Source organism: Protomyctophum parallelum (genome assembly GCF_964188405.1).
Source record: "Protomyctophum parallelum genome assembly, chromosome: 5".
NCBI classification, from domain to species: domain Eukaryota; kingdom Metazoa; phylum Chordata; class Actinopteri; order Myctophiformes; family Myctophidae; genus Protomyctophum; species Protomyctophum parallelum.
In genome coordinates, this window is record NC_139702.1 from 24,502,409 (window position 1) to 24,518,087 (window position 15,679).

The window sequence follows — 15,679 nt, forward strand, 5'->3', positions numbered from 1 at the left end:
GTCCTGCACATTGTAGATCTGCTTACTTCTTCTCCACTAGTCCCTCCCTAACATTTTAGTCTAGTTTTTATTTGTCGACGAAGTTGTCAATATATTTAGTCTCAGCCTTAGTCATCATAGCTTCGTTTGTATTAATTTTGGCAACGGACATTTTTCATCATAGTTTTAGTAGACGAAACCAACACAGCTTCAATCAGGACAAATAATCAGTGATTCAGTGTGGTAACCAAGTAACGAGAGACTACGTTTACGTGCATGCAGAGTGTGATGACATCACGGATCATGCTCAGATTAGTGGTGTGTAGACAATGACAGTCAAATGTGATGGAAATGAGCCATATGCAAATGAGCTGCCACGCAAATAAGAGTCTCAGACCTGCCTTCGTCAGTGCAGTGCAACACTACATGGTACAATACAGTATACACAGTGAATACACCCACGTTACGTAATGAAGAACACACACCCGCCAGATTCATTTCAGCCATTAGAAAACCTGAAGCCGATTCTAAAAAGATCTTCTAAAACGTATATTGCTATATGTGCTCAAAATGTTTTCATGTCAAGGACACCCAAAATTATATATATTTGGCCACTCACCCCCATCTCAAAATATTTTGTTCCCGGGTTTTGAGTTTTTGAGATTTGAGTTAAAGATGTTTGCTTAAAAAATATATTCAAAGAAAAAAAAATCATACAAGCTTGTAGATGTGCTATTTTTGAAAAGCGAAAGTGTAAAATTAGTGGTTACACAGATGCTTTCCCGCTTTGAATGGGTTAAGCCAGGGGTTCTCAATCGGTGGGTCGCGACCCCTCGGGGGGACCGCCAAATTATTTTTGGGGGATCGCCAGATTATTTTCCGAATGTGTAAAAAAAAAAAAAAATGTAATGGCTTTTGACACAATTGGACTAAAACAGTGAAGGTTTTGTATTCCCAAGTAGGGACGCCATGCAGGGTGAAACAGGTGAAACAGGTCTGTGGGGTTTATATATCACAGATGAAAAGTATTAAAAGAGCTTGTGACTAAATAATAATGACGCTGGCTCCATTGGAACACAGGTTATTACATATAACAAGGTTTCCAACCGACCGTGACGATATGCAGTACCAACTATGGATTCTGTTTCTAATCTTCGTTAAAACATTTTGGGGGTGGGAACACCTTTTGGTGTTTTAAGCATTACGTTATGCTTTAGCTATTGAAAAATAGCAGATCTACAAGCTCATAGCGCGCCACTCGGTGGCTTGTAGGTCTGCTATTTTTTGAAAAATCGTAGCACAAATCTTTAAAAATGTAATATATATATATTCTTTCAGAAGACTTTTTTCTTTTATTTCAACATCAGGCCTAAATGGGTTAAATTGGCTTCCGAACTCAAATAAAACACACCGCCATCCTGCTGAGATTGCATCATCAGGGAGCGTTAAGACCTGAAGCAGGGGTGTGTGCTCAGTGAATACATTTAGAAACTCCTCTGATCAAACTATGAATCCATTCAGTCTGAGCAGCAAAGTCACCCTTGGGGCCAATTAACATAAATTTTGGCCTCCTCCGAGTGGCCAAACAGGAGGACATGGTATAAAGAACGGAGCGCTGGGACATTTTCTGCAGGAAATGATTTCCTGACACCGAACTAGCCTCCTGTATCTCTCCTTATCTCTCTCTGTAACTCTCCCTGTAACTCTCTCTCTCCCCACTATCTATCTGTATATCTATAGATCTATACTTCACGCAGTACCGTTTCCTTTCTTTCTTTCTTGCTCCGTTTTATTGTCTCCCTCTCCATATTGTGAGGGCCGCTATAGCCCCTCCAACGCGTGGCTTTCAGACATGTCAGACATGTGGCAACCAAGTCTATGGACTGTATTGTTTGCTTTAAGCAGTGACGTCATGGGGCAGCCACAGTGGGCGCCCCTCACTTCACGCAAGTGTGATTTTTCTCATGCTCTCTCTCTCTACTTCTCTCTCTTTATCTCTACCTCCCCCCTCCATTCCTCCCTCCCTACCCCCCCTATCTCTCTCTCTCTCTCTCTCTCTCTCTCTCTCTCTCTCTCTCTCCCTCCCTCCCCCCACTCCCCCCCCCCCTCTCTCTCTCTCTCTCTCTCTCTCTCTCTCTCTCTCCCCCTCTCCCTACCCCCCTCCATGCCTCCCTCCCACTCTACCCCCCACCCCCCCCCTCTCTCTCTCTCTCTCTCTCTCTCTCTCTCTCTCCCCCCCACCCCTCCATCCCTCTCTTTCACTCCCTCTCTGTCATTCAAGCCACTGTTCTTCTCACGCTATAGAACATAAAGAACTATGACGAGGCACTTCGTAACACTCTCCCGCCTCTCTATACTCTCCTCCGCAGTCGGGAGGAGTGTGACGTCACTCCTCATTCTGTCTCTTGTCCCCTCGCTGTGTGTGTGTGTGTGTGTGTGTGTGTATGTGTGTGTGTGTGTGTGTGTGTGTGTGTGTGTGTGTGTGTGTGTGTGTGTGTGTGTGTGTGTGTGCGTGTGTGCGTGCTCTTGTTATCAAGCTGCCTGACACTTGAACCCGTTACACAACCGTGTTGTGTTGGGAGACCAGGGGGACGCTCCCCTCCTCTCCTGTCCTATCCTGCAGCGATCAGTGGAGTTGTAACGATATGCACACGCTCCGCTGGGCTCTGCGGATGACGACCTGACCCTGCACCCCACCCTCCTCCACTTGGGGCCGTCAGCAGCTCAATCCCCCCAGTACTGGACACACATTTTCTAACGTAAAAAAAACAGACGTTTGTTTGAGGGGCGCTAGCCCCCTCCTATGTCCAGCTTTCCGAAGTGAAGATGGAAAAGTGAGGACGCAATATGTTCCTAACGGTCCGACTCCTTCACAGTTCCCTGGGTTTCACGATTCATATACCTCACTGTACCTCACTGGTTCTCAAAGTGAGGTATATACTCGTGCTCTGGGTTACCTTGATTTGTATACTAGAGTTATGGGGTTTCCTTGAAGTGAAAAGGCCTGAGAACCATACCGGTATTGTGATGGGTATAGCAGGTGGACATGAAGTCGAAGGCATGCAGATAGACAGTGCACTTACTTCTTGAACTGCTTGAGGAAGATGCCAACGTTCATGCCCCTCTTGGAGTCCAGGATGCTGATCTGAAAGCAAAGCAGCACAGAGACCAAAACGACTGAGTCTCCAGGGACTGACAAGCCAAGTCAGATTTAGTTTCTGTCACGTCTTTCCTTTCCTTTCCATCCCGCCTTTCCAGACTCGCCCGGCAGACTACTGGGCGAGTGCTGGCGCTTTGGCATTGGGGGGGGTTAGATCAACATATGGAATGAATTCTGTACTGGCCATATATGGAGCGTGTCTTGAGTATATAGGGTTTGGTGAGGTCTGGCCATATATGGAGCGTGTCTTGAGTGTACAGGGTTTGATGAGGGCAGATCAACATATGGAATGCCAGAACAGGTCAGCACCATATATGGAGATCTAAGGGTAGCAGTGGGGGCCGTGTCTTGAGTGTATAGGGTTTGGTGAGGTCTGGCCATATATGGAGCGTGTCTTGAGTGTACAGGGTTTTATGAGGGCAGATCAACATATGGACTGCCAGAACAGGTCAGCACCATATATGGAGATCTAAGGGTGGCCCAGGGGCCGTATCTTGAGTGTACAGGGTTTGATGAGGGCCCAGGTAGGGCCAGGTCTTAATTTTCGGGCCTGTTGAGAACTGCCGGGCACTAATTACTTTGGGGCGGGCCCGTCTAGAGTTTGAATGGACAGGTATCAGTCAAAAGGGAGACATCGAAGAGGAAGGGGCGGGGGGGGAGGGATCAACATATTGAATGTCAGAACAGGTCAGCTCCATATATGGAGAACTAAAGGTTTGAGGTCAGACGTAGAGTTGCTGGCCGGCTCCATATAAGCAGATCTAGGTGATGATCCAGTCTTCTCCATGTATTGTCATCCAATGTTTGATGAGGTCATCTTCATATATGGAGACGGCCATATAAGGAGCGTGTCACTATAGGCATGACGGACTGACGACCATATATGGTGATGTGATGTGTCATGAGGCGTGGTGGGCTGACAACCATATATGGTGGCGTGACAGAGTCACTGACAGGGTCACTGACATGTTTTACAGGTTTTCATAGTAATCTGCGACCTACGGTCACAATTACTATTATTATTATTATTATTATTACATAAGTGTTTTCTTGCATGTTCCCTGTCACCTGTGTGACACCTGTATACAAACCTGTAACCATGTCACCCTAACAGAGCCCACATGCATGCGTGCAACATGCCACCCGCACCCACCATGGAATTGCCGTCTTGTGTTGCCATCGAGTGAATGGCGAGGTGGTACTGTGAGTTCTGGCTAAAGGAACCGTCTCCGAGACTAATTATAGACTTTAGCATGCACAGCTGTGGGTCAATGAAAGAAATTGGAATGAGAGAGAGAGAGAGAGAGAGAGAGGGAGAGGGAGAGGGAGAGGGAGAGGGAGAGGGAGAGGGAGAGGGAGAGGGAGAGGGAGAGGGAGAGGGAGAGGGAGAGGGAGAGAGAGAGAGAGGAGAGGAGAGGAGAGGAGAGGAGAGGAGAGGAGAGGAGAGGAGAGGAGAGGAGAGGAGAGGAGAGGAGAGGAGAGGAGAGGAGAGGAGAGGAGAGGAGAGGAGAGGAGAGGAGAGGAGAGGAGAGAGGAGAGGAGAGGAGAGGAGAGGAGAGGAGAGGAGAGGAGAGGAGAGGAGAGGAGAGGAGAGGAGAGACCTCATCGGGGAAATGTTTTGATCCAATCGAGGTTAACTTGTCTGAGATGCAACTATTGAAATAAAGGTTAGCAAGAATACACTGTTTAAACAATACAAATATTTGGATTTCTTGTGCAGTGTGCACAAGAAATCTGGCACTGAGATTAGCCACAGGCTGGCGTACTACATATACTGTATGCAAATGGGTCAAATCCTGTTCTAATCTGGCCCATTTAGGCCTGACGTCGAAATAAAAGAAAACGTTCGCTCTGAAAGAATATATATTCAAAGATTTGTGGCGCATTTTTACGATTTTTCAAAAATAGCAGACCTACAAGCTCGTAGCGCGCCACTCGGTGGCGCTCTATGAGCTTGTAGATCTGCTATTTTTCAATAGCACCCAGTGGTTCCCAATTTTTTTTGCCCGTGACCCAAGGCAGAAATTCTTCGGGGACCCAAACTGGTGAAAATAGCCGATCTACAAGCTCTACAACGCTTTATGAAGTTACCCTGAAACAAATCATATCATTGTGGTTTAATTCATGAAAACCTTTGCTCTTTTTGGGAATGTAAAAAAAAAAAATTGAAATAATAACTAAATTTAGGGATAAAAAAATAAAGGGACCCATAACAATGTGTCCGTGACCCACAAATGGATCCCGACCCATGTGTTTGGGAACCAGTGTCCTAGCCGATCATAGAATCCCAACAGAGCTTCTCCACCTGTTGCAATGCCGGCCTTCCTGACGACACAAGCTGCCAAACAGGGTTATTGTTCTGTGTATATACTGTATGACTGTGGGTACACTCCACTACTACACTGGTACTATCTAATTGCGACCATAGGAATTACTAGCAGACCAACGGATTACTTAAGGCCCTCATCAAACCCTGTACGCTCAAGACATTGCCCGCGCTGCCACCAACTGTAAATATGAACTAATAACTAAAGTTTTCAAATACATGTAGTGGAGTAAAAGTACAATATTTGAATCCAAGACGTATTGGAGTAGAAGTATAAAATAATGGAAATGAGTAAAGTGCAAATACCTCAAGTTATTTTGCACCACTGAAGGAGATTATGGCCTGCTTGCGTCAGACAAGAGACAACCCTGGTGTGTCTGTGAGCACAGCACAGGAGGCTATATTTGAAACCCCCGGTGGCCCAGTAAAACTGTCAGCGTTAATATGATCTATTTGTAACTCAGAGAGCGTATAAAACGGAACCGAATGTACGCTCAGAGTTGAATTTAGGCCGAGGATTTTACTGTGTAGTAATATGCGGAGGTTTCCAAGAGACTTTTGTGTGTGTTTTACAGCAGACCTGCGTTACACACTATTGTGGGAACACAGAAAGGGTGTTGTGTCGTGACATAAGTGTCCCTTAAGCCTCACACGGATTACTTTACCTCTCACACATTACTCTCCACGAGCGCACATTGACGGGTGAACGCTATTGTGTTGGCGATAAGTACAGGCAGCCTAAATGTATTTCCTCTTCTACACTTCTCTGGAGAACGAGGGTGTGAATTAGCCCCTTAAGGGGGAATTTGGCTTGTCAGTATTATAGGTAAGTGGTTCCCAGGTGTGCCCTTTGATTTTGTGACAACCACACATTATTGTTGTCAACGTAAAAAAAAGTTGGTCCATATTTACAGAGGACCTTCCAGACCTGCCATCTCTATTTTGGGCATTCTGGTGGTGGTCAAACACTGTACTGTGTAATTGTTGGGGTCCTTGACATGAAAACGTTTGAGCACAAATGGGTTACACGTGAGGATTTTAGAGTGTGGGTAGTCCGCTGCAGATTGTAGCGTGAATACATTTAGATCATTTGAGCAGAAAGGCGTAAGGATTGGCAGCATGGAGACCCAGCAGAGGAGTTTGGCAGGAGTGGGTTCTTGTCCATCTGGGATAGACATGGTTGGCTAGACATTGTATGGCTTAATTGTGGGCAGAAAAAGAAAAAAACAACTTTGGAAATATTTATTTTTGACATTCTTGGCAGAGAGGACAGGCACGAGAGACGAGACGGGAGTTGGATTTGAACCCGTGTTCTCATGGCCGCAGGGAGAGCTGTGCTATAACTGGCTGAGCCACCAAGGAGAACAAATTCAGCTAAAAATCACTTGTGTGACCTTTGTTTCTTAGAGTGTGTGCATTCACTAATGTATACCCATACAATTGACACTTCCATGATTAAACAATCCTACTCCCAGGAGTGCAATAGATGCATTGTTCACTCCTGTACACTGCTTGTAGAAGCGGTTTTCCCCACAAACACCTGGGACAAGTTGTTTCTTTTACTACTGGAGCAGTGGTTCTCAAACGTTCTTTATTATTGTTCAATATGCTTCCTGCTACTGACACCACATTTTTGGTGTTTCTGTCTTAACCCATTTTGGGAGGGAACCCCTTTTGGTGTTTTAAGCATTATGTTATAATTTAGCTATTGAAAAATATCAGATCTACAAGCACGCTATGAGCTTGTAGGTCTGCTCTTTTTGAAAAATCGTGAAAATGTGGCGCAAATTTGGAATATATATTTTTTCAGGACGTTTTAAACTCAAATCTTTGTTTCTGGGGGTCCCTGGAACAACATATTTTCAGATGGGGGTCGGCGGCCAATTACATATAATGTTTGCGGTCCTTGACATATATTGAGCATCACTGACCTAGAAACAAGAAAACTGGAGGATTTAGGAGATTTTGGGTTAACTTCTTTTTATTTTAGACCTCAGAAATACACCCGCCAAGTGATACGTCTATCGAACCTTCTCGAGATATCGTTGTTGTCTGGCAGAGACCTACTTAACTCCATATTCTATCTTTTTGTGTTTTTTCGTAAATTAATGTCCCACTTGTTCATACCACAACGTCACACACAAGCATCCAAAGTAGCGTATAGAGCTTGTAGATCTACTAATTTAGCATTTGATTTGATTCGACTCCTGAAAAGTAACAGTGTTGGACTTTCCACCCCTACAGGGGACATACATACAAGCCGTACAGTACAGTACAGTACAGTACAGTACAGTACAGTACAGTACAGTACAGTACAGTACAGTACAGTACAGTACAGTACAGTACAGTACAGTACAGTACAGTACAGTACAGTACAGTACAGTACATGGTGTCCTGGTTTCCCACTCACCTCGTCCTTGCTGCTCTCCCTGAAGGAGCGTGAGCGGGCGATGAGGCGGGCCGTCCGGTGACAGGCGGGGACTCCCCCCGGCCCGCCCCCCCCGCGGTCACCGCCGGCCCCTCCTCCTCCTGCTGACCGAACAGCTCCTCCACGGAGCGCACGTCGATCTGGTACTGCTGCTGCTGCCGCACGGACATCGTCCAGATGTTGGGCCTCCCGCGCACCTGGACAAGTCACAATTTTATCCAAGAGTCAAGATTCAATCAAGATTCAAGATTCAATAATTTATTTGCCATGTCAACAAGTTGATAGGAATGTTTTAGCTTTCTTTGAGCCAGATGTACTGGCTCAAAAAAACTAGGATAAGAAATTAACCTGGCATCTTTCTAAACAACATACTATATTATATATATTTGCCATGTCAACAAGTTGATAGGAATTTGTCTTGGTTCATACTCAACATATACAGACAACCATACACAAACAAGAAGGACAACACAATACAAAAACCAGCAGCATAGGAAATTGCATTCAGTTTTTTAAAGTGCTATTTAATGCATATTTCTACGAGTTCAGATGTCTAATGGCTACGGGGTAAGTGCTATCTCTGAAGCGAGATGTTGAGCTCTTGATACTTCTATATCTCCTGCCTGATGATCCAGAGTGAGAGATCAGAATAAGAGTGAACAAGTAGAGTGGCTCAAGTACTGGCTCAAAGAAACTAGGATAAGAAATTAACCTGGCATATGTCCAAACATGTTACTTTTCAGGATTCAATCAAAAGTATAGCAGAGCTTGTGAATCTGCTATACGTTTGATACTTTGACACTGTATGATCAAGTAGGGCGTTCAAAAAACACAAAGAGATGGACATAAGAGGTTTCTGTCCGACATGCAACAAAACGTAAATACGAAAAGAACTAAAACCTTCTCCTCCGGGATGGGCTTCCAGAAGAAACTCCGCACGCGCCGCTTCTTCCGCACGCCGTGACTGGCCGGCGGCGTGGTGGAGGGGGGCAGAGGGGGCGGGGGAGGGGGCAGAGGGGGCGGGGGAGGAGGGAGGAGGTGGTGGTGGTGGGCGGAGTCTGACTCATGCTGGGAGGAGCCCTGCAGGGCGTTGAAGGCGTGCATGGACATAGGGGACGGGTCGGAGGTGCTGGTCGGCGTGGAGGTGCAGGGGCTGTAAAAAATAAACGTCATGGGATATTAGTTGGTCGCTTCAGTGGTTCTCAAACTGTTTTTTTTTTTTTTAGCTTGTAGATCTGCTATTTTGGCCAAATCTTTGAATATTATATATTCTCTAAGAGCAAGCTTTTTAAACTCAAATATTTGCCTCTGGGGGGGTCTCTGGAACATATTTCAGATGGGGCCAATACATAGTTTCTGGGGTCCTTGACATGAAAAACTTTGAGAACTTTCAGAGACATTTTAACTTAAATATGCAAAGATATGACTGAAAATAATAATAATCAATTATAATGAAAATAAATTCCGGTAATGTACTGTATACCATGGGCCAAAACAGGCCAAATATATATTAATGTGATACGTTGTGAGCCTGTACAAATATGTACAAGCTCACGACATATCGCATTGCATATATATAATAATTGCGATGGTCTGAAATCAATTGCGATCAAGGCGACGATGCAATGAATATTTTTTGCCAATCCTACGTGGAGACGCTGGAGAAGCTGCTTCCCTCGCTGCTGCAGGCCTCCGTGTCATTGGACGGAGACGGGCCACTCATCAGAAGCATCACAGTGGGGGGGGGGGGGGGGGGGGGGGGCCTCCTCAGTCCCGAGGGTGAGAGGTCAGCATATGAGCCTCGTCACAAACCACCTGGTCACAGCGCTGCAAAGTTCTCGAAAAATGATTAACAAAAAAAAAAGTTAAAAATGAACTATAGCTAGCTTTCTTTCGGTCGTATCAAGTCGACTCAGAAGTCTTCTTCACCGTGAGGAAACATCACTGTATCGCTTTGCCCAGACGTCAAAAATGTCCGTGGTGGGGTTTACGGTGTATAGAAAAGATCCACTTCGTTCTCAAAAAGTTCTCTAAAATTATAAACAAACAAAAGAAATGTTCAAAATGTAACTAGCTATAGATTTCTTCAGGTCGCATGCTATAGGTCGACTCCTAAAATGTCATGATGATAAAACATCACTGTATATGTCGCCGCCAAAATGGCTGCCGGTCGCAGGGGTCAAAGTGGAGGGAGCGCACAGCCAGGGGAGGCCGCGGCCGTGTCCTTTGATGGTGTCCGTCTCCATCACTCAGCCACTCCTCCGCCACCTCCGCCAGGCCTTTGAAGGGCGCCTCCCGGGACACGGCGAAGAAGAAGCAGTGGGGTTGTTGTGGGTGTAGCGGCGGTATAAAAGGGCCATGGAGCTGTAACAGGACGAAACCAAAAAAAAAACAAGAGACGGGACGGGATTATGAGGAGGCAGTCATGCGTGATGTCGTGACCCGTGTGAGGTTGAAACCCGGGTCAGCGGAAACCGCTTGCAACACATCCAGGGCCAGTCACAACAGCTCACAATCAGGGAAATGGCAAATAATCCTATTGTGGTTTTCCTTCTCTCTCTCTTTTTTTTTTTTGTTGGCCTTTGAAGTCAATCTGTGGGGTGTAAAATGACCGGTGGCACACTGGGTACGATGTACATACAGCGTGATATCCTCTCATTGCTGAGAGCGCTCAAACGGAACCAAATGACGGTGCTGTATAAGCGATATTTTTTGGGGTTGAAACGAAACGTTTATTGTTGTTGTTGATAGTAATCATTACTATAGAGTGTTCGGTAACGGGGGTCGATCTCCCCTTCTCAGGGAAATACATGCATATGGTGGGTTACAAATGTAGTCCAATCACTTCCTGATTCCATTGTTTATCATGTTGTCTGTATGAGTTCTAACAAAGGAAATAGAGCATGCACCTCCACTCTAGCCCAGGTGCTGGACAAAAGGCAGTACAAGAGGAAAAAAATAGAGTCCGCAACACTGGTATGAAAAACTCAGCTCCACTGGTTTATTTGACTCAAATAAACCAGTGGAGCTGAGTTTTTCTATTTTTCTCCTTTTCCGTCTGTATGAGTTCTCCCTCCTGATTGGGATGAGATGTGTATCCCAATCAGGGAAAAGTGCTGGAGAGAAGGGGATACACACCTGAGAAAAGCAGTGGTTCTCAAAGTGGATTATGGCCTTAAAAAATCCTGACAGTTTTCTGAAAAACCTTATCTTTCTGTATCAGTGGTGCTCAATATTTCATGTCAAGGACCCCAAAAAATATATGTAATATGCCTCCGCCCCCCCCCCCCCCCCCCCATCTGAAAATATGATGTTCCAGGGACCTCCCTGCAGAAGCAATATTTGCGTTAAAATGTTCACTCTGTAATAATATTATATTCAAAGATTTGAGGCACATTTTCACGATTTAAAAAAAAATAGCTAAAGTATAACAATGCTTTAAAACACCAAAAGGTGAGGTCAGTCCGCTGCCCCCCCAGGTTGGCAGAGGAAGTGTAGCGCCCAGGATTACATTAGATAATTGGCACTGGGTGAAAAGAAAACTGGGTTACAAAATCGTGGGATAAAACTTTAGTTAAAAAAAAAAAACACCAAAAGGGGTTCCCGCCCAAAATGGGTACCCCTGAATTACATTGGTACTATAGCACATTATAATTATGTAATATTAACAGTAGGTAAATATTTAAATATTTCCCCCTAAGATACTTAGGCTAGTCACGAGGAAAACTTGAGAGAATATCTCTTTCCATTATAGGACAGATTGAAAATACATGTTATACTTGGCGTTTAACCACTTGAAGCATCCCTATTCTGGGGGAACATACACCCCAAATAGAAGATCTACAAGCTCACAGCACGTCACAACACAACGTGACTTTTTGTAAGCTTGTAGATCTGGTATTTGTGGTAAGGAGGCTCTCTCTCTTTCTCTCCCCCGACAAGGTGAAGACAGATGGCCGCCCACTATAGAGTCGGGTTCTGCTTGACGTTTTTCGTTACCACTGTCGCAAAGTTGCTTGCTCAGGGTGGGATCTCTGTCTGTCTTTTGCTCTACATGTAAAGTGTCTTGAGACAACGTGTTGTGATTTGACACTTTAATAAAAATTGATCTGAATTGTACTGTACTGTACTGTAGGCTGAATACCAAGAACAGTGCAGCTCAGGTCTGTTTTACTATATAGAGGGTCTACGTGGCTGAAGTGATACTGATACTGAACAATTCCAATTATCAAAGTATTCTAAGGCACGCCTGGACTTGCGTCAAGGCACCCTAGGGTGACATGTCACCCACTTTGAGAAAACCCTGCTTTAGGAGGACCTTACAGGTCTGTAACTCTCACAGTAAGTTAATATAAGGGGAGACTTTGAAAAGTAAAAGCTTTAGAACCAATGATTGCTATGGGAATATATAGCTATTTAACACCGTCCCCAATAAAGTAACACTAATGATTTTACTCTGTAGATGATAGTGACCGTTATGTGAAAAGACCTCTTCAGCTAAACCGGACTTTCCCCAAGGCTCGTCTCCCCCCAAAAATCCTTGTTCTGTAGGTCAAATCAAACCGTCTCGATTTCCAGACAAACAGCCCTGCGTCCCTTCCCCCCCACCCCCCCGTCCCCCCCGCACGACGATAATGATCCTCGACTCTGTCTCAACAAGCACACAAAACAAACAAGACAGACAGTTAGTGGATATGATGAGACGCGCGAGCAGCCGACGGGCCCCAACTATAGATCTCTCTTTCAGCAACCCGAGAGTCAGATTTGGGGCTCGAGGGCAAACAGTGTGATTGAAGAGGAGACACCCATAGTGTCCCGCAGGCCGACATGGATGACAAGAGAGGAGAAGGAGAGCAGAGACCGTTGCTCTCAGGTAGCAGCTGATCAAAAGCTCCGCTCCACGGCTACTTGTAAAAGAGGAAGCTGTCTGTCTGTCTTTCTTTCTTTCTCAAGGACACCCTGACCCCCTATATACAAAAGTATCTGTTTCAATCTATAAAGCCATTTTTGTCAACCTTGGAGAAAAAAAACTGGTGTGGCTTAAAAATCGCAATATATTTAACATTTTAAAATTTAACATAATTTCTCCGACTATCTTTTGATCAGCCAGTTATCATCTATAAATAAACCTATGGATTATATTATATTTTCTGTATAGGAGCCCACTACAATATAGCCTACTACCGGTACTACTACTACTACAACAACAAATAAACGACGGAAATCTAACTATTATTTTGGTGCTGGAAAAAATAAAACACGCCTATAAAAAATGTAATAAAATAAAAGAAGCTGGTGTAGCTGTCTGGGCACCCTGACAGCATTTTGCAGGTTGGACTCTGGATCAGTCAAAAGGGAGACATCGAAGGGGAAGGATGGATGGGGAGGGATCCATATATGGAATGTCAGAACAGGTCAGCTCCATATATGGAGATCTAAGGGTTTGAGGTTTGAGGCCAGATGTAGAGTTTCTGGCCAATATTGATGACATCAGGGATCTCCATATACACAGTATGGGCTTAATATTGATGACATCCCTGATGATGTCACATGCTCCATCCCTGATGATGTCACGTGCCCGACACACCAACTGGCAGGAAATGCACAATTCCATAGTTAACAGCGACCTCCGGTCGCAACTAATATTATTAAAACAAACCCTATAACAATAACCACATTATGAAAACACTTAACAACACTCCTCTGAAACAGGTTGATGACTACCTAAGTATTTGGGTTCATATACTATATCTTCTTCCCAAAAGGACTTTCAAACTAGGAAGGGTATGGCCTGGACAGCCTGCAATGACATGCATAAGATCTGGTCATCCCAGCTTAGTAAGATGTTAAAAGTAAAAAATATTTAGGACGACCGTTGAGCCATGTCTCGGAGCCTACTGTATATGGCTCCGAGACATGGACACTTTAAAAAAGACTAGAGAAACGGTTGGATGGCACTTACACCCGCCTTCTAATGAGAGCGCAAAATCTGTCTTGGAAGAGCCACCCATCGACTAATCTAATATACGGCAACCTTCCCTAGTGTGTTTCTTCACTAGTCCGATCCAGAAGAACACAGTTTGCCGGCCACTGCTACAGAGCTGACAATGAGGTTATATCTTCCCTTATTCTCTGGAGTCCTGCCTCAAAGCAGACCAGAGGTAGAAAACTCTCGTTCCCTGATGTCATCGCTAGGGACGCAGGCATCAGTAAGCAGGAACCCCCAGTTCCTGCTGTTGATGGCAATGAAGGACCGGGAAGTCTGGCGTGTTATTGTGAAATCCAATGTCTTGACCGCGGTCGAAACATGATGATGACGACTAGTAATATTAATATTACTTTTACTAGTCTAGTCTACTCTACTAGTTATAAGTCACGGTGGTAAGGAGCTGGTCTACCTGATATCCAACCTTCATTACGAATTAACACAGGAGCTGACATCACTGATGGCCTCATGTTGCATGCATGGTCTCCTTCTAACACACACACACACGCACACGCACACACACACACACACACACACACACACACACACACACACACACACACACACACACACACTCACACACACGTCCTCCACTCATGTGTAATTCATTGGATCTGAGCTGAGGTTCAACCTGACCTCGCTCCTGCATGCTGTGAGTAGAGGAAGGTGACAGTGACACAGCAGCTCTGTCAACGAAGACACTGCCATCCAAAACCAAAATAAATAATACCAAACCACATCATATTTGTTCACTCACACAAATAACACCTTTGGGGGATGTGAAGTTAACCATGGCTGTCCTTTCGATCTGATAGAACCGTCATTATGTTGCTGCTGTCGGGAAGAAACCTCTTATCGTCTTAGTTTTCTTCGTAAATGTGCGCCCTACTTGATCATCACACAAAGACAAAAGCATCTTACTTTTCCGCTATTTGTTTTTTTATTTGAATCGTGAATACTATAACCGTTTTGCACATACGAGGTTTCCACCCGAGAGAGACGATTTACACTTGGTGTGATTCTAGAGACCAGACAATATCTCAGTTTATTATTATTTAACCCTTTTTTTAAATGACATCAGCATTGAAAATGTCAAACTATGTAGACGATGTGTCACGTTTCTTTAACCACTGTAGCCCTGGCATGGCATTCTGGGCATGCCATAATAATAGGCGAAGATTTTCTAAAGTTTTCAAAACATTTAACATAGCTATAGTACAGTATATAGATTGAGTCCCAGTCAGGGTCTGTGTGATTGTGTAGTGATCAGTGGCTCCAGACACCGAGGTGTCAAGATCAGGATGGAAACATGGAGAGACAGCGTTCAAATGTCTGCTCTCGGCCTGTCTTCACCGTCCTCTCTTTCATCTGCAGTCAGCTTCACTGCAGCGTCAGCTGTTTTTGAACCAAACAGACTCACACACGCATGCATGCACAAATATACACACACGTACACACGCACGCACGTGCGCACACGCACGCGCACACACACGCGTGCACGCATGCACGCACACACACACACACACACACACAGTCACACACGCGCACTCACACAAACACACCGTCAGCTGTTTTTGTGCCAAACAGATACATGCACAAATACATAAACGCTCATACTGTACACACACACACATACACACACGCGCGAGCGAGCGCGCGCACGCGCGCACACACACAAGCACCGTAGTGCAAACAAAACATAAACAAAACAAAGTGTGCACACTGCTAATTTGCACCCACTGTGTATTGCAAGTCGTTGCCGTCGGACAGAAACCTTGTTATCTTTCAACTCTCTTTAAA

General features: G+C 44.9%; 1 protein-coding gene across 1 annotated transcript in view; it reads right to left on the minus strand.

Moving 5' to 3' along the window:
- The window catches only part of fhdc1 (FH2 domain containing 1), a gene marked incomplete at both ends in the record, with an annotated part of 33,628 nt that extends 24,003 nt beyond the window's left edge, over positions 1-9,625 (minus strand). Inside the window, 5 exon segments of the mRNA XM_083764379.1 lie at positions 3,063-3,124; positions 7,876-7,919; positions 7,922-8,090; positions 8,794-9,046; positions 9,543-9,625. Of these exon segments, the coding sequence (XP_083620505.1) occupies positions 3,063-3,124; positions 7,876-7,919; positions 7,922-8,090; positions 8,794-9,046; positions 9,543-9,625 (611 nt within the window).
- Between the last annotated feature and the right edge of the window lie 6,054 nt (positions 9,626-15,679).